At 36.7% G+C, this 19,620-nt stretch overlaps 2 protein-coding genes across 3 annotated transcripts; both read right to left on the reverse strand.

Moving 5' to 3' along the window:
* Positions 1–419: 419 nt before the first annotated feature.
* Positions 420–3,624, reverse strand: mrpl28 (mitochondrial ribosomal protein L28). Of its 2 annotated transcripts, none has more exons than XM_082181073.1 (6): positions 3,483–3,624; positions 2,910–3,212; positions 2,619–2,771; positions 948–1,082; positions 758–844; positions 420–667 (listed from the first exon to the last, which is right to left on the reverse strand). In XM_082181073.1, exons 2-6 carry the CDS (start codon positions 3,195–3,197, stop codon positions 572–574), a joined length of 759 nt encoding a protein of 252 aa, XP_082037199.1. In that variant the 5' UTR covers positions 3,198–3,212; positions 3,483–3,624; the 3' UTR covers positions 420–571. The 2 variants fall into 2 exon arrangements, with proteins under 2 accessions (XP_082037199.1, XP_082037198.1); XM_082181072.1 differs by having other exon boundaries at positions 758–847.
* A 1,075-nt stretch (positions 3,625–4,699) lies between these two features.
* On the reverse strand, positions 4,700–19,468 carry cul5a (cullin 5a). The gene is made up of 19 exons (XM_082181022.1): positions 18,473–19,468; positions 16,264–16,373; positions 16,065–16,164; positions 15,809–15,985; positions 14,781–14,922; positions 14,527–14,672; positions 14,286–14,366; positions 13,980–14,073; positions 13,207–13,337; positions 13,002–13,109; positions 12,678–12,742; positions 11,497–11,629; positions 11,282–11,413; positions 11,066–11,189; positions 9,836–10,011; positions 9,572–9,733; positions 8,571–8,689; positions 8,361–8,484; positions 4,700–8,255 (listed from the first exon to the last, which is right to left on the reverse strand). Exons 1-19 carry the CDS (start codon positions 18,497–18,499, stop codon positions 8,061–8,063), a joined length of 2,346 nt encoding a protein of 781 aa, XP_082037148.1. The 5' UTR covers positions 18,500–19,468; the 3' UTR covers positions 4,700–8,060.
* Between the last annotated feature and the right edge of the window lie 152 nt (positions 19,469–19,620).

Below are 19,620 nucleotides of genomic sequence, written 5' to 3' on the forward strand. Positions count from 1 at the left end.
CTCCCGTCTAATTCACACAACTTTCCTGAACGGGCAAACACAGACTAGGGGAGTGATTCAAACAAATTCTGCGACCAGAACTAGCTGTTGTTTAACGTGTAATAGCAGGAAAGGAAACAGACCATGTGAAATATAAACATCTTAAAATGTAAATTGTATAATAATAAATATCCTCATTTTTCTTAAATAAATAAAACCTAAAAATAACCGTTAGAGAATGTTCTGTATAAAGTCTCATATGAGGGAGTTTTTCTTGTGGAAAAATAATGTTTAGTGAGAATATTAGTCTATAAAATAAAAAAAAATAAAAAAAGGAACCTAAAGACATTCCTGGAATGTTAGGAAACTAGACAAAAAAAAAAACAAAAAAAAATGCTGTTCCAGTGTAAAAAACACCGCCAGAAAATAAGGTATTCCAGTCAGATTGGCAAATCAATTTATTATTAAGTATAAATGGCATATTTACAGAAGACAAGCACATAGTTGTTGGAGATGTTAATAGAAAATAAATACATTATTGTTTATTCTTCAGTATGACAGACATGGAGAATGGCAGAGAAGAGAACCGTCATCATTTTTTCTCCACTATCTGAGGCTCTGAGAGCTTCTTAATGGTGAGCTCCTCCACAAACTTCTTCACCAAACTCTTGTGAAGAGGCTCTGGATCCTAAGAAAGAAAAAAACGGAGTAAAATTTATCAGATGACAGTGAGCGGATGTGCAGTGCCCATCCTTCACATTCCCGTTCATTTCATTACCTTCTTTTCCAGAAGTCTCTGTTTCTCAACAGCTTCCTCCAGACTCAACCCCACCCATTCAGCCTCTTCCTCTGCGATCTCAAACTGCTGCTTTTAAGAGATGCGAGTAAGGCAAACAGAAGAAAACATACAGGCTGATTATCAACACCACAGGCTGCAAATATACATCTTGTAAATCAACTTATCTAACCTTGTAGCGGTTGTAGATTTTCTCCCTGCGAGACAGATCATCGGGATACAGATCCGTGTCTTTCCGCGCCAGACGTAAAAGCATCGCACGCTTTAGATCCATTCCAAACTTGGAGTTCAAATCTTGCTTTGGGGTCTGATTCAAAAGAAATACACACAAGATTCAGACCAAATTAACTTTTCTTGTATAAATCATTAAAAATGGATTTCTATTTGAACTTTTACAGTACACTGAACTGAATAACCCTTTCCACAAGACTGGTTTTACAAACAATTTACATAATTTATTCTTATTGCATTTCATACAAAATGCTCACATAAAATACAAAAAAATGTTTATTATATGTTTAACAAATATCATATTTTATACAATAATGTAATATAATAATAAATATAAATTTTTTTTTTAAATTTAATATATTACATAAAGTATTATAATTTTGTAAAATAATAATACATGCTAAATGCCACAGACTTTTAAGGACTTCATAATTGTTTTAATATCTACCTATCAATAAAATACAGAAACGTCTGTCTGTCGGTCTGTGAGTCTGTCTGTCTGTTATTCGCATATCTTTCGAACCGCTAGTCCGATGGATTTCAAACTTGACAGGTGTCTCGCTACGGGCACGAGTAAGTGCAACGCCAAGTTTGACGTTGTTTGGATTAGAAATGCAAAATATATCGGTGAATATATCGGTAAAAGAAGCACTTAGAAGGTTGTGGTTTAAAAATAAACATTCTGACATAAACACTCTGTCAGCTAAACATTAAGTCAGCTATATACTTCTGAATATATTATATTTTATTCACGGCAATCATTTGTAGTAGCCTATTCAGAATCTGTTTGCTCAAGCGTAGCGTTTTTTCAGAGTTCACTGTGTAGCCGGCTCCCTGAATCGTCGCGCTTATTCATTTGTGGATGTTAACTGAATCTGTAAGTCAGCTACACTGCTTATTTCTGAATATTATATTTTATTCTGGTGCGCTTAATGTTATCGCTACTCTGTACTAGTAGCCTATGCTATTCACCAACGAAACATATTCAATGCGTTCACAGTCTCTTTCACGGCCATCATTTGTAGTAGCCTATTCACAAACTGTTTGCTCAAGTATAGCGTTTTCTCGGAGTTCACTGTGTAGCCTGCTCCCTCAATCCTGTAGTTCAATTTTCCATATTTATTGTATGTCATTATGTCAGTATCAGTATTTGCTTTCTACCATGCACAAATAAAAATGTCACTGAACTTTTGCTGTGTAATTGTAACAATGAGCACTCAAACACATCGAAGCAACAATTACTAAAAACACACACAAAAACTGATTTTGCACGGGCACTTTGCACTAGTAGTAATAAATATACAATAAATAAAACTTTTATACAATAAATATAATACAAACATTTATTATTATTATATAAAATTATTGTAATGTCATAATAAACAAAAAAAATTTTTTTAAACAGTACTATATAAACATATATTAGATAAATGTATTATAATTTAGTAAAACAATAAAACATACTAAATGCCATATGGACTTCATAATAAATATTCAATAAATCAAACTATTTTAAACATTAAATATTACATTATTATTATATAATTTTATTATAATTTTTGTAAAATAATAAAACGCACTAAATGCCACACAGACTTGGGAGGATTCTCACCTTCAGAATGTAGAAGTCGAAGCCAAAAGCGGCATCAATGAGGTCCAGTGTGCGAGATGTGACGGTTACAGTGAACTTTTGGTCGAGGATCTCACTGTACAGCTCTCTGTTAAACAACTGGGGCTTCCAGGTTTTGCGCAGTCTTGTAGAGAGCTGATGTGATCATTCATATCCACAACGTAGATATCAAATTAAAAATATGGGGTAAGTCATCTGTCTTCAAGTTACATTCTAATTTATGTACTATCAATTCACATCAACTTAATCCAGTAGTTCTCTCTTTGGTCTTACCTTGTCACCTTTGGCATATCTAAAGCCAGATATCCAGCCTTCTCCACCCCAGAGTCCATCCTGTGATTCTGGCGGATAATAAACTGGGATAGGCACATCCTGGACTCGCTCTCTGTGTCCAGATTTAGGATTGACTCTGTATTTGACACCCAGAGGTTTCCAGTGCACTGGAGTAGCAGGGGTGGTGTCCTGCACAGAGCGCAGGTAGTGCTGCGGTAGACGGGAATAGATGCCCGTCTGCAGCTTCAGGGCTTCCCAGATTTTTGGTGGATACTTGTGTAGAGGCATTTTGTTAGACAAAACCTTAGAAAGAAGGGTTGAGTAGGTCCATGCATTAGACAATGCACAAAAATAAATACATAATAAATTAAAAAATACATATATACACATGATACATTATATATACACACTGCATATATTCGATTTTATTAATATGTTGTATATATTAAGTAAAACTGCAAACTAGCTGATAAGCTACAGCTTATAAGATACAAATATTTGCTTTATTATACAAAAAGCTGAAATGCAAAAATAATAACTATAAGAAAAAAAGATACAGTTCATCACTCTTACCGGGGAATGACGCAATCGGAGAATGTTTAATTTAATTTTACATGATCAGTATTAGCCTGCTAGCCTCTCAGTCCAGCACACGCTGTAACGCTTACCAAGGGCACCATACGTCATTTCCCATGACAGATACTAGTGTGAGAATCGCGATTGGTTCAGTGGAGTGTTTACTGCGCTGATTGGATGTTTTCACGGCTGAACTTCCGGGTTTAACAGAAGTTATGTTCTCGTGGTGGTCTAAAATAAAATATATCATTGATATTACACATTATTTTTAAGATTCAATTATCACACATTTCCTGTCTATTCGCCCGAAAGGTGGAATTGAACCACTCTGCCGCTAGGCAGCTACAGGTTTGAAGCCTGCACCCCGGACCACCGAGGTTCATCCGGGCATTTTAAAAGGTTGGTTATACTTCTAAATAAGGGTCGCTGCTCCGCTATGTGTTACATCTATGGCGAGTTCAATTTATGAAACTGTATTTTAATAGCGTATCATCATTAGGTTATGACATATTAATCATTCACACAGTATGAAGTTTATGGAAATGTGAACTGTGCAGAAATACTACATTAAACCCAGTGTTGGATCACATGCAAATTAAGTACTTGCTATTGGTTCAAACGTGGGGCGGAGTTTCACAGTCTTTGTTGCATATTTTATTGTTTTGTTAATTTTTCTTTGCTGGGACTTGAAACCAAATCAGGCATGCTTGCTATTTCGTTGTATATTGCTTTTTTCTAGAAAGAATGAAAGTATTAACAAAAGTTTTACACAAAACTATGTAGTATCTTTTTCTAGTCAATTAATAGAGATTCAGCTTAGAGAACCGTTTAAAAGTTTCAACTATCACTAATTTAATTCAGTTTAATACCAATAAATATCTAATTCAAAACCAATTTGATGTTATGTAATCTATTTATTTTTGTCAGTTTTTATTACATAAAATATGTATTTGATCATGACCATGATTAGACTCACTAATCATCTAAAACATCCAAAAATGATTTAACCATGAATTATAATAGCTGTTATTTCAAATTAAATATATAATATAAAACATATTACTAACGCAATTTTCAGTTATTTTTCATAATGGCATATTCTCATTGGTAAAGAAACTCTTCATTTTACTGCACAGAGTTTATGGCATTGACCTTTATTTGCTCTGTGTTGTGGAAATGAGATCCAAAAAAATAAAAAATCAACTCACATCAGCCTCAATCAAATAATATTTTTATTTCGCCAGTAAATAAATTATGCAACATTAAAAAAAAAATCCAGTACATTAAAATGGTTCACTCGCACTTAAAGAATAGCATCCGTTCCAGATCTTCACTGTACAATGGCACACATTCACTTCATAATTTTCAAATATTCGTGAAGCTTTAAAGGCTTCAGGCAAGAAATCTTGAAAACAGACAGTCATAGGCAGTGCATATGCACCTTCTCGGAACCACACTTACATTTTGCTTGTTGCAACAGCAGTCTCTCACACTACAGGGAACTTATGTGTTCAGTTTTCTACCAAACTGTTTACCAGAAAGTGTATGCGGGAATAATTGCAGAACTGTCCTAATGTGTCATACAAACTATGAATAGTGAGAACAATGCAGAGAATAGTGATTAGAAACCATCACAAGTACACATCTGACTAAAGTAAAGTGATCTGACTGAGATGATGCTTTTATGAATAAACACAAACCTTTACACTTTGGTCAGTGTTTGGATAAAGATCATTCGTTGTTTGTAATGAACAAAACTTTTATGCAGTGACAATAATGGAAGACACTCAACAAAACAGGAGAGTGATAAGACACAAACACCACTCCTCCTGGTATGTGATATAGTGGAGAGACAAAAAGTACAATAAGTACACATTATCATATTAGAATGACGAAAATACTGATGTGCCGGCTATGAAGTTGAAAAATATATATATATTTATCACCCCATCTCACCATTGCAGTCCAATATAATCAACTTAATAGTGAGTGTTTATACGTGGACACAACTTTATTACAGAAAATCCCATCGACAGATTCCAAAATGTTTTGTTTCACGCTCACTTATTGCATTATATCACTGAATGATGTGCACTCTTGTTACTGGAACATTTCATGTGCATCAGAGAAAACAATTTGCAAACAATAAAGTATAATTCATAATTTCATATAGCATTCCCCTGTAAGGTCATTCACAACATTTTTATTCAGTTTCATCATCTTCTACTACAATGAACTGACATTTCAGCTTTTGGGACTGCATTTCATTTGATGTCATAAAAAACTCAAACAAAAAAAACAATGGGCTCCTGAATAACACAAGCACACAACAAACGCCAACTGTGAGTGATAAATATGAAAACCATAGTGCTTGTCCTACTAAAATTATAAGTATTTTCCAATAGTAATTGATAGAGGAAAACATACAGTTGGCAGAAACATCTATTTTAAACTCCAAAAAAGAAAATGCATAAATGCAACAGGATATGACATCACCCTGTTGCAAAAGGCTCCTAAGCGTGCACACGCACACACACACACAGACACACACACACTCACACTCTCTCTCTCTCGTCCTCTCAAACATGCTTAAGTTATCAATAAATAAAGAGGACTCAATGTTCTCAAACACCATTGTACATCTGGATCTTATAAACAACGCTTTTGCATTACAATCAAATGGAACCTTTTCACTATTTTGAGTTACCATGTCAAATCAAACACCAGGGAAACAAATGAGTGACTGATCTGTATTAAAAACTGAAAAAAAACTAACATAACTGACGGGAAATGTTATAGTGGAGATGGAAAGCTGTTCTGCAGCAATTTTATAGAAATATCACTGTGATTTCATTTGGGACCTCCTCAGAAACTCATTATTCGCCCCTTTAGTTTGAATGTAGATGAATTTAAAATCAAAACTTGATAGCATCAGCCAGTGAAAAGGGTAGTTTAGTCATTTTTTTTTCAGACAACACACTGAATGGCTGATATATGGTGAACACATTGATGTTTGATTCAACCGTCATTTGAAACCCACTGAAGAAACTACATCCTAGACTGACCAGAGACTGCCTATATACGAAATCTGCCTGGATAATAACATTATCCATATTAATACTTGTATGCACTTAAACGCTAATAATCATGAGACAGTTCATTTGATTATAATAAACAGCTGATCAGTAATTGCACAAGCGTTTGTTCAGAGACACATAATAGGATACCAACGAATCACGTTTCCCACTAAATGTGGCGACGAATGACAAGGCTTTCTCAGGGAACCTCGAAAATAGAGGGAAAACAATCACTATAATGATTTTAAGATCAGCACTCTTGTGCTTTGCTTTGGCAATGTGTGTTTAGCAAGAACCGCGATGCGCTAATTAAAGTTAGGGTTAGGGTTAGCACAACCTACTAAAATAACTCTGCCCTACTTTACCTGAGGTTGGAGCGGTGCTTGCTTTACTCGGACTCATGTAACTGCTTTACCACATGTGTGTGCTCAGCTGTGATGGGGCAATGACAATAAATTGTAGTTGAGACTCAAATTCAACCGGTTCAATGAGTTGGCTGTTATTGGACCTTAGTGGAGCCACCTCATCACAGGCTCCTGGAACAATTCAGTCAGCATCTCGGTCACTATTCGAGACAGATAACGGAAAATTCTGAGTCGTAAACAAAAAAACAAAAAAGAACTGAAACTACGTTACACTGACCCTCTCACTTGGTGCACACTGATAATGCATTTACAGCAAAACAAACAAAAACATATCAAACCGATACGAAAGATTTTCTCTGCAGACCTTGACCCTTTGTGACATCTGAACGCCAGCATTTCCTGGCATTTTGAAGAGTAACTTGTCATCTAAACTGCAATGAGCCAATCAAATCTTTCGTAGCTTAAAGATGGTTCAACGTTTGCAAACTTGGAAAAACGTGGAAACGAAACCCAAAGATGTGAAAATCAATCCAAATAAATCCATGCTGACATTGTGGCAGAGAGTGTGAAAAGTGCTAATGCTAGTCCTCCATCCCAGCCCGCGCTCCTCAGTGTTCACGGCCAGGTGTTTGCAGTGGCGACGATGGGACGGTTCTCGGCCCGGGCTGTGCGGTGAGGATGGGACATGGCAGGGTCCAGACGGAGGATGTGGGAAGGAAAAAAAAAAACACTCGTAACACGGCACACACAAGCAAGTCTTCGGATGAATGTGACATTCCCACTGACCGCATGCTGCTGGAGATGTACACACACAAAAGGCCAAACGCCCACCATGCATACTGACTACCAATGGCAAAAATAGAATCCTTTGTCTTTTTTCCTATTTTTTTAATCTCCTATTCTGATCCCCATGTGTCTTCACTGTAAGGTAAGGCAGGGATTTTTTTTTTAAATACATTTTTTAATCTGATGTGTGACTGTCTGTCGTTAAAACAAGCTCTTGACTACGCCACCAGACCAGCAGCCTAAGCAGTATCTTTGAGACATCACCATCCCTCCCCCCCGCTGCCGGTCCTCGACAGGTACGTCGTCCTTGGGAACGGTTACAGATCATCTTCGGAGTCGTTTCCGCGCTACGCCATGTAGATGAAGGTGTTAATGTCCGTCTCGTCTCTCTTGATGTACTTGTGCTCAATGAGCCACTCGATCTGTTCCTTGATCATTTTCTTCTGAGGGAGGAACATGTTCTTGAGGATCTCCACCAGCTCGGTCTGCAGCTGAGCGTTTGTGATCTTCTTACGCATCTTCATGATCTGAATGATGGCCTCCTGAAATGTTGCGGTGGAAAAAATAAAACAAATTAAGCCCAAAGTACACTTGGAGCATAGTGACTAGTGTTAGTGAACAGAGAGCACTAGTTTTTAATTTTGTACCTGTGTTCTTAATATTCTAAGCTGAACGATGCCTTCGTTCTCCTCTTCTCTCATTCGCTCCGTCGTCAGCTGCAATCGGCCGATTAGGTTTATCTTCCCCCTCTTTTGAACCTTGGAATTTTTTCTGAGGAAAAACGAAAAAAAAGGGGCAATTTCTAAGTAAATGAAAGAGCGAGTAAAAGTCAAAGCAGGAGATGAGATTGTCCTTACATCAAGGAGAATTCCTGGTTAACGAAAAACAATGTGCTGTCCGTGAAGTCTTTGGGAGAGCTCACTGGCGGTTCATATGACAGCACTTGACGTTTGAGCTTTGGGAAGGCAACAAGAGACTGAACAAAAAGAGAGGGGAAAAAAGTAAATGGTGATGTTACCACATCTATAGACAAAGATATTTTAACTTCTCAAAATCAATCAATATTTGATATTTCTAATTCATTTTTAAAAACACTAGTAATTGAAAAACTGATAAATGTAATCAAATTTCAAAATGAATATCCATTTTTATACTGTACATTATAATTTTGTGATATCTAAATTCACTTTCACTTGCAGCATTATGATTGATATTAGTTCTTAGTGCTTTATTTTTTATTTGTTAGTATAACATATAGTATACTATAGTATAGTATAGTATATTGTATACTATAGTATAAAATAGTATAACATTTTAATATTGGTTATTTATCAGTTATTTATCGACCAGAAAGATAATTATCGGCTTAACCATATCGGTCAGAATTTTAATATCAGTGCACCCATGTTAAAGCAGTGATTCTCAACCAGGGGGCTGGGGAAGTATAGAAAGTATTTAAATGAATACATTAATGTCAATATATTCCAATAATTAACACTAATCTAAATTCAGAGAATAAAGCAAAAACATTTAAATAAAACTTTTTTTCAGGCTACAGAATATTCCTTTAACCATCACTTTATTTAAATACTAGAAGCCAATAGCGTTTTAAGTGGATAAGACATTTTCAGCTTTTCTATTGCCAGTTTGCGAAATTTCAAAGTGTTTTCCACCCTATGAACAAAAACTTATATTTTTCGCAACTTTTCAGTGCATGTTCTTTTTTAAAAATCTTTAATGCAGACAATGTTCTGTTTTAAGTAAACATCTTAACACAAAAAGTGCAATTCTTGTGCAAAAGTTTCCAGAGTGCTTTTCAATTTTTCTTCAATTAATTTGGTGTTGATTAACAGAATACCCAGAGAGTTCGTCTCAGTTCGGCGTCAGGCAGCTCAGTGGCAAGTTTCAGATTCTCAAAGCTGATCTTCTCGCGTGGTCTTTGGTTCCAGGCAAAAAGTACAGCCAGTTGGAAGGTCGTGACCTCCAGGTCGTATTGCCCTACTTCATTCTTGAAAGTGATCTACCGGAGAGCACACAGACTGATTAGCTAGAAGTTGCAAGCATTTACAGTTGCAAATCACTACTAAGCATTAAACACCCAAAGTGTATAAAATACACCCACAATGCCATTAGACATGAGGTGGTGCCAGTGGAGTTTGCGGCCGCTGTGGTTCTTCTTGTAGAAGTCCTCCACCTCAGGGATGAGATCTTCCAGCTCGGTGGGCAGAGACACAAACACTTTCTCTGAGCTGCGTGACCAAGCTCCAGCATTCAAGATCTTTATGTTCACAGAGTCCGCTGAGTAACAGAAGGGGAGAGAAAGAGACCTTAGGAACTACTGTCCAAATGAAAAACAAGCCACATCACATCATCACTAATATTTATCACAAATGTTCACTATGGTGGAGCTTGACCAAATTTGGATAGGCTTTTGGGTAGGGTTAGGGTTAGGGTGTAGCTAGACCTCAAAGCACCACCCCTAACATCCAGACAAGATACTTTTCAAAGGTAGTGTAAATGCATATACCGTATTTTCCGCACTATAAGGCGCACCGGATTATAAGGCGCACCTTCAATGAATGGCCTATTTTAGAACTATTTTCATATATAGGGCGCACCGGATTATAAGGCGCATAGAATAGAAGATACTGCAGTCAAACGTTTGACTGGGTTTGCGTTATGCAGTGGTCACCAACCTTTTCAAGCCTAAGATCACATCCAAAGTCCAAATGTAAACCAAGATCTACCACTTGCAAAAAAATATGAAAAAACAAGTGGCTGAGCTGTAAAACCTTGTTTATACTCGACGCGTCCGCGTGAGCGCGAAGGTAATAAAAAACTAATATCCGTCTGCTCGTGCTCGGGCAGATTCGGCTCAAAGTCGTGCATCTTCGGATGCGGAGGCGCGCGCGCGGCAAAATGACGTCATTGTGACAGCGCGCGCGCCTGTGCATCCGAAGATGCACGACTTTGAGCCGAATCTGCCCGAGCAGACGGATATTAGTACATCTCATCACACCGGCACCCAGTTTGCGCGTCTAAATCAGTTGTATGGTCTGGTGTTCAGTCTAAAACAAAACAGTTGCGTCAAGTATAAATGCCTCGTCTGTTTGGGGAGGTGCGCGCGCAGTCAGCGGAGGCTCGCGCTCCGGTGGCAGGCGAAAGTATAAACAAAAGGTTTAAGTCAGCGGTTGTTTTACAGACATTAATATAAGGCGCCAGATCCATATATAAGGCGCTCCGGATTATAAGGCGCACTGTCGTTTTTTGAAAAAATTAAAGGCTTTTAAGTGCGCCTTATAGTGCGGAAAATACGGTATATATATATAGAAAAACTGGGCTTGTAAGTCACCTGGTAAAGCCAGCTTGTTGTGTTTGTGCACCTCCTTGAAAACCTGGTTAAGATCTTCGGACACTTTGATGTCTTGGAACATTCTAGCTAGCTTGTTCACATAGTCAGCGGGCATCCCAACTTCCTGAAGCATGCCAGACCGAAGCAAACAGTGAGCCATTAAAATACAAAACACTCAAATTGAGTTTCAGTCACTCATCTCTCTTTTATTCTCACCCTGAGCCACTCGACCATGTTCTCCTCGATCTCACTGTCCGCTGAGATGTCCAGGATCAGACGCCTGGTCAGGTGGGCTTTGTGGTATCTCATGAACACATCCTTATTCTGGACGTATTTTAGCACAAGCAGCTACAGGAAGGAATTAGTAGTATTTACATTTCAAAACACTTTTGAGGACAACAACAACATGTGCCATGTCATAAACGCCTCACCACTTCCTTCAGTTTGAGCTCAATCTCCTCTGAGGTCAGCTTTTTGCTGAGGGGCGTCTTTCTTAGCAGCATGTCGCAATAGTTGGCAAGCAGCTCCGGACACTTTGACTCTGGTTGTGTTTTGAGGCCCACTCTGCATTTAGAAACATTAAAGGGTTAGTTCACCAAAAACGGAAAATTCTGTTATCATTTATTCACCCTCATGTCGTTCCAAACCCCTAAGACTTTCGTTCATCTTCAAAAGACAGATGAAGATATTTGAATGAATTCTGAGAGATTTCTGTCCCTCCATTGTCCGCAAGTACCACTTTGATGCTTCAAAACATTAATAAAGAGATCGTAAAACTAATCCATATGAATTGAGCGGTTTAGTCCAAATTTTCTGAAGAGACATAATCAAGAACCAATGAGGTTCACTCTCGTGTTACGCAGCACGTTTGAGCTTCAGCAAGAACCAATGAGGTTAATTCTTGCACGTCAAGAGTTTCTGTTTATGTTCGCTGATAAATGTATGTGTGAATAAAAGCCTAAATTCAATCGATTCATCATATAAAGTGATTGAGTCTCTTCAGAAAACTTGGACTAAACCGCTCAATTCATATGGATTAGTTTTATGATCTCTTTATGAACTTTTTGAAGCGTCCAAGTGGTAGTTGCATAGCTGTCAATAGAGGGACAGAAATTTCTCAGATTTCATAAAAATATCTTAATTTGTGTTTCGAAGATATACAAAAGTCTTATGGGTCTTTCATTTTTAGGTGAACTAACCCTTTAAAGTGTCATCAAACATGATTGATATAAGCTGATACAACTCTGATACAAGAATGCTCACATGCATACGGACCCTTTTCACAGACTGTGAATCTAGAAGTTAATTTTTTCATTTTTAAAAATGTATGTACATTTATAGAACAAAAATTTTAGTTAAATAAAAAATGTCACCTCTTTTGGAAAGTCATTGAAACATTATCATGGATTTTTTTTATTTTGCTATCGTAGAAAATGGGAGCGCAAAAAATAATATATGTTGTAGTTTCTGTTCACTGCTACAGAAGTTTAGCCAACGATGAAGACTTCCTTTTCGGAGAACCTTGTAAATGTGAAAAGGGTCCATTAGCAGCACTCCGCTATGAAGTTAAAAGGAGGTTATTTTGTGCTTCTCACTATAAACCGTTACTCACCCCTTCTGTTTTAATGGCAGCTCCAACTTAAATATTGTGGCATCATTTACAACTGCTTTGTATGCCTGGGGGAAATTAAAAACTATATGTTAGAAGTCATTACGCAAGACAAACACTTTATTTATGTAAAATAAACAAGTCAATTCATTTTCCAGTAACATCAACAGTGTTTCTAATGGATTATTGTTGTATAACCTTCCAATGTTCTCCTGTGTCATCACAGATCTCTGGTAACCATCTGCGGTGTGATCTAGTCATGCAGGCTACTTACTGAGACCAACTGTAAGACAGTGAGAATGAATACGGATGGGGCGGCGTGCTCACTTTGTCTCTGGCTGTCAGGAACCGAGGATCATCCTGGAAAGCTTCCTTTACTAATTTACTAAAGCGATTGAACAGAGTCAGGAGCTGCTCCACATATTTCTCAGAGTCCTGAGGAAAAACATAAACAAGAACGTTAACACCTAATGGTGGAGAATCTGCCATAACACAAAGGTCAGAATTTCAAAGCTTTGAATATAGTTCTCACTGTTGTGATGGTCTCGGCAGCGGCCACCATGTCTGCCAGTCCAGCACTGATGATGTGATCCTCAAGGTCTTTCAGCATGGGTTCAATCCCATTGGGAACTTTATCCATGAGAGAGAACATGAGGTGCAACTCTGTGGATGAAGAGTTCACTGAGGTTTAAAAGCTTATATTTAAAGATATTATATAGCTATTTAGAAAAAATGCAACTTTATGGAAAATACACTACTGTTCAATAGCATAGGGTCAGTAAGATTTTTCTTTTAAAAGGAATCCATATTTTTATTCAGCAAGGATGCATTAAATTGATCAAAAGCATTAATAAAGACATTTATAATGTTACAAAAGATTTTTTTTTTTTTTATTCTTAAAAGAATGCTGAAAAAAAAATCACATTTCCACAAAAATGTTAAGCAGCACAACTGTTTTCTCATTGATAACAACAAGAAATGTTTCTTGAGCAACAAATCAGAATATTAGAATGATTTCTGAAGGATCATGATTCATGTGACACTAAATACCGGAGTAATGATACTGAATATTCAGCTTTGCATCACAGGAATAAATCACATTTTAAATTGTAATAATATTTCACAATATTACTGTTTTTTTACTGTATTTTTAATCAAATAAATGCAGCCTTGATGAGCATAAGAATCTTCTTTCATACACATTAAAAATGCTTACCCACCCCAACATTTTCAATGGCAGTTTATATTAAAAAAAAAACCCTAAAGGGATCATTTTAAATATAGATTTCCAAGTCTCATACTCACTGTCAGTCTCATTCCGTTTGATCATGCCTGGACATTCAGCCAAGATAGTTTCTTTAAATGACGTTACAAGCGCATTCACACAACATTCCATAAGCTGGGGAAAAAAACAATCCACAATTTCAGACTGACATACCTGGCTATATGACTTTACATTAAATTAAATATAAAATACTGAATCATTTAAAAATAATACTTTAAAAAAATATATTTACATTTAAAAATACACAAATATTTTAACAATTTATGCCCTATATTGTGAATGAATGAATTATTAATGCATTATTTAAAAGACAATCATGTACTCACTGCTTGTACAGAGTTACATTCACGTCGTGTCTCTAAATATCGTAGTGCACGTTTCTCCTCTTCCCTTAACTTAGCGTCAGCCTGTAAACAGAGATATGAGAACACATGACTGCAAACACAAGTATGGAAGAAATGTAGAGTGTTAGCAGGAGTCATAACTCTACTCTTGGCTGTGCAGTTTTTATCTAACATGATTAGTATGGAATACGAAGTCTAAAATCTGATCACTGGCAGGCCGTACATATTTCATGTAGTTTTGTACTCCATTCTGCTGCAGGTAGGACGGTGCCTGGGTCCTGTAGAACCTCTCAGTGGAGTCTAGGTAGGCTTTCTCAAAGTTATCCCTGTAGATCTGCAGTTTATCATCAGGATTGGAGCACAGGTTCACTGGAAGAGAGATTATAAGTGACTTCTAACTAATAACGCCATCCAATTCTTTGAATTTTCAACCAAAGAAGTCACTCAATCCAATAAAAGAACTGCAGCAAATCTCACCATACGACTCTCTGACCCCGATGACCAGCTGCGAGTCAAACGCCTCTCCCAGCCGCTCAGCATGGACCAACTTCATTGCACTATCCTGTAATCTATTCTTGATGTTGGAGAATATAGATTCGTTCCAAGTGTCCAGCATCAGCTGCAAGAACATAAGCAGAAATAAAGAATTGATCCCATTCTAGGTAAACAATAGTGCTGGGCATTGACACAAATTTCACAATTCGATTAAATTTCGATTCACAGGCTTGTGATTCAATACAGTTCCGATCTCAATTCAATATCGAATCATTTGGATAAATATCAGGTACAGTACGTCAGCTAATGCTGTAAATTATTTAGGGATCCCTGTCAGTTGGTACATTACTATAATATTAAAGACTAAAATTAACAACTGATTTGTACACCGACATTTGAAACTGCACACAAGGCAGTTTTTTATGACAATTATGTTTCATTGATTGTGCGATTACATGAGACATGTGCCTGGCATCACAGACAGGGCTTAGATTAAGCCAGGATTAGGCCTTAGTTCAATTAGGACATTTAAGTAGATTTTTTACAATTTTCCTTAGAAAAAAACATTACTGGTGTGGATCTCACGACAAAACAATGGCACTGACATATTTTAAGATATTTTAGTGCAAGTTGCTTTCAGTTAAAACAGCTCAAACATGTATTTCAGTCTGGGACTAGGCTTAAGCCTTGTCTGTGAAACTGGGGGATGATATATTTCGGTATTGTACTGTTTCTTTCAACATACCTTCTTACGTTCATTCATGTTTATTTGGTGCTATAACTAGTAGTAATGAGAATGAGATTAGTTCACGAGCCGCTTGAACTGAGGCGCTACAGCGATCTGTCACGCCACATTAAAGAGCGCAAAAGCGGTACAGTCACGCTACAAAATAATGTATAGTGAAGATTTGTTCACACGTTATCTGGAAACAGAATAGACTAAAAGACTGATTCTTAGGATTTAAGTGGTATTTTCAACCCAGCCCTAAAAAAATTGTTATCCCACTGACCTTCCTAACAATGCTGTCTTCCATATTGGACTTTTTGTTGCTGCCCTGTTTGCCCATCAGGGTGATCTCCAACTGGCAGAACGGCTTGGGCAGAATGTCACACTGCGTGAAGAACTTCCTCCACTCCACGATGTAAGCCTTGAGGAGCGCCGTGTCATCTTGGTGACTGAGCACTCTCTAAACACCAATGTTCAAGAATGAGAGATGACTCTGCTGAAGAACATTAACAGGTCACTTAATCCTGGATCTCTCTTACCGCTTGAGCTTGCTTAATAAAATCTAAGATGTCCTCCTTGAGGGCCTGGTGGATCTTTGCAGGTCCTTTGTCATCCCATAGACAAACTGCATGAACATCTCTATGAGAATGAAGAAGAATAGAAAGACAGACTCAACACTCAGACTTTAGTTAATGTGTAGGATATAAAAAGATCTGAATTCATAATATAAGGTCTTACGAGAAAAGATCGAACCACTGCTGCTTAGTTACAGACTCTTGGCGAAGCAACTTCAGGACAATGGGGCGCATAAGATCCCACTTGTCCTCAAACTGGAGGGAACCCTTGTTCTAAGCAAAAAGACATGGAAGAGGAAACAGATGAACAAGAGCATGCCTGCATTAATATGTGACACAGTGAACCAGACATTATGGGAGACTTTTGTGTTAAATTTTTTCCAGAAAATCAGTGCTTCTAAAACCATTTACAATAAGGCAAGTAGTTTGTTTCTTTTATTTCTTATGTCTTGGGTTGATTTTTGTTGTTACTGCTGTTAAAAAACACATTAAAATTGAAAATTTCTTTGAATTATTTGAACTTTTTTAGTAGTATTTTGTAGTATTTCTTACTTCAGTTTTTTGTAATATTAAGGTCACAAAGAAAGATTCTTTACTAATCTTTCAACATGCCATTTGCTACTTTTCAAATACATTTATGTATAGATTTAAAGGGATAGTTCACCCAAAAATAAAAAATTCTGTCATTATTTACTCACCCTCATGTCATTCCAAACCCGTAAGACTTTCGTTTATCTTCAGAAGACAAATGAAGATATTTGAATGAAATCTGATATTTCTCTGTCCCACCATTGACTACCAAGTGGTTGCTTCAAAAAGTTCATAAAGAGATTGTAAAACTAATCCATATGAATTGAGCAGTTTAGTCCAAATTTTATGAAGAGACTCAATCACTTCATATGACTGACGGATTTAATTTATGCTCCCTTGTTTCTGCCTGTCAAGCAGGTTTGGTTGAGCTTTTATGTTTGCTGATCATTGTATATCTGCTCGATTAAAATGGATTAGTTTTACGATCTATTTATAAACTTTTTAAGCGTCAAAGTGGTAGTTGCGTAGCTGTCAAGACAGAACTGGCTCAGATTTGCTTAAAAATATATATTCATTTGTGTTCCGAAGACAAACAAAAGTCTTATGGGAGTAATTAATGTCAGAATTTTAATTTTTTGGTGAACTATCCTTTTGTGTTACCATTGCACCAGACTTAGACTTTCAATCTTAAATTATGAAAGTGCATTAAATATATCATTTAAATAAACCATGATCATTTTAAAATAAATATACAATTTCAAATGTGTCAGTGTGCAGAAATTATGGTTTAATTTCCAGCACAATGACCAACACTGCAACTACTAAAGTTTTACATTTCTAAAACATTATTGTTCTTGTTTACCAAAGAGACAGCGAAGAGCTTGAAATTAAGAGACGTGATGAAAAATCAAGGTAAATATCACTTGTGAACACAAAATGCTATTATGCATAATTTCCAATTCTAATAAGTGTAAAAATATTATTTAATTGTACATATTTTGGATAAAAAAAAATGCTAGCTATGAAATGAGTTAACCAGAAAAGAAGTCTGTCATTTTATGTAAAAAATGCTTAAAATGTAATTTCCACCAAATATAGATAGCAAGCAACAGGCTGAACGGTTTTTAAAATCAACCTGATAGTTCATGTCTCTTGACAGCATTTTGGATATCACTGGTGTGTTTGAACACATATATGACACCCAAAATATTGTCTAGGTAAGCAGAGATCACTAGGTTCTGACACACAACCACTGTACTTAACTGCATTAAAACAAACATCCTCCATACAAATTCAATGTCTCTACTCTCTCTAATTAATACTCCTTAAATGATTTCCTCACATATTTTAACTCCTTAAAAATATCTGACCCTAGTGACATGACATGTAAGGCAAGAAAAGATTAGCACACGAAACTCGATATGTTCAACACATATAGGCATTTCATTAGCTCAGTCACAACACTGTCATTTAATCATTTGCCAAGCTAGCAACATGCGTGCTAACTGTCATTAGGTACATGTCCCTTTATGATATACATTTATAAACAAAATAATACTGAGGGTCAACACCCAGTGGCGTGAAAACTGACTTTAAGTAGTCTGCATGCAGTCCAGCATTATTGTGATTATTGGCTTCATTAATCTCAGCTAGCTCACAGCCTGCTAGCTAAACACAGGCTGCAAGACAATCTTATAAACTCACTGGACATGCACGTAAGAGTCCGAGCAAGCCACTAAACGTCAGTGGTACAACATAGCCATTTGAAGGTTATAGGCGTATACACGGGTTTTTGACTGTTTCTGGAGAATTTGGAGGCAAAGAGCTAAAGTGTCTCTTACCTTTAACAAATGAGACATCGTCGCCATGTTTCCTTAACTTATCCCCTCGTCCGATCTCGCGAGAATTGGTTCGGTATTAGAACTAGCGATGGGATCTTCGGTTCATCATTTCTGCAAATGGATTCTTTCGAACCGTTCGTTTAAATTAAAGAACATGTTCAAAAATCGATTCAGTGCTTCTTTTATGTAATGCAGATATAATTCATCTCATGATAGCTCATAATGACACAGTTTATTAGAACCTATAAATAATTAAAATATGAAAAAACTGAATATATCAAATATTTAACAATTTTGCATTAATAAATGCCATTTATTAAAACATTTTTAGTAAAAATTTTGTTTCGTATATGTCAAAAATGCACAAACATATTTTCATGACCGTATTAGTAGCATTTAATCTATTCGGCTCCCAAATATCAGCTCACCCATCGGTTCTCGGCTCATTCCTGAACAAATCGTTCAGACCGGTTTTGTGAATTGTTCAACTGATAGAAAAGAACGCTTCGTTAACCAAGGTCGGACATTCCTACACAGATTGAGAATGTATGGTGGATTAGCATGTAGTGGCATTGGCATAACAATGCACACAACGTATTATTATGTGTAGCCTATTATTCAACACCGTTTTAAAACTTTGAGATACAATAGTCATCTTTATTTATATAGCCTAGCGCTTTTAACAATGTAGATTGTTCCAAAGCGGCTTTACAGTGACAATATAAAATCTTTGTGTGTTGCCTACTATTTCCTCACAGGCTGTGACAATGACATTCAATAATCAGATGTATTAAAGCCTAAACATAGCCAGACGTGAGAGCTCCATAAAAGACCACATCACACGACCACGTGTACTGTAGGCCTATGTGTGACTCTTTATGTGTACACCATGTTGAGCGGGTTGACCACCACTAGTTATTTCCATTTTCAAATTAATAGCATGATGTCTCTGCTGGTCTTCCAGCCTGGTCAAGATGGTTAAGCTTGTTTTAGAAGAGGTTTAAGCACTTTTAAACTTGTAGAATTGTCAGTCAACCTTGACAGCACTGAAATAATCTTAAACCAGGTAAGAACAAACCGCCAAAAACAGCTTTTGTTTTTTTCATGCAACCAAAATGTGTCTTACCATAGATTTCATATTTTAAACG

This window comes from Leuciscus leuciscus (genome assembly GCF_965113295.1).
Source record: "Leuciscus leuciscus genome assembly, chromosome: 9".
Taxonomy (NCBI): domain Eukaryota; kingdom Metazoa; phylum Chordata; class Actinopteri; order Cypriniformes; family Leuciscidae; genus Leuciscus; species Leuciscus leuciscus.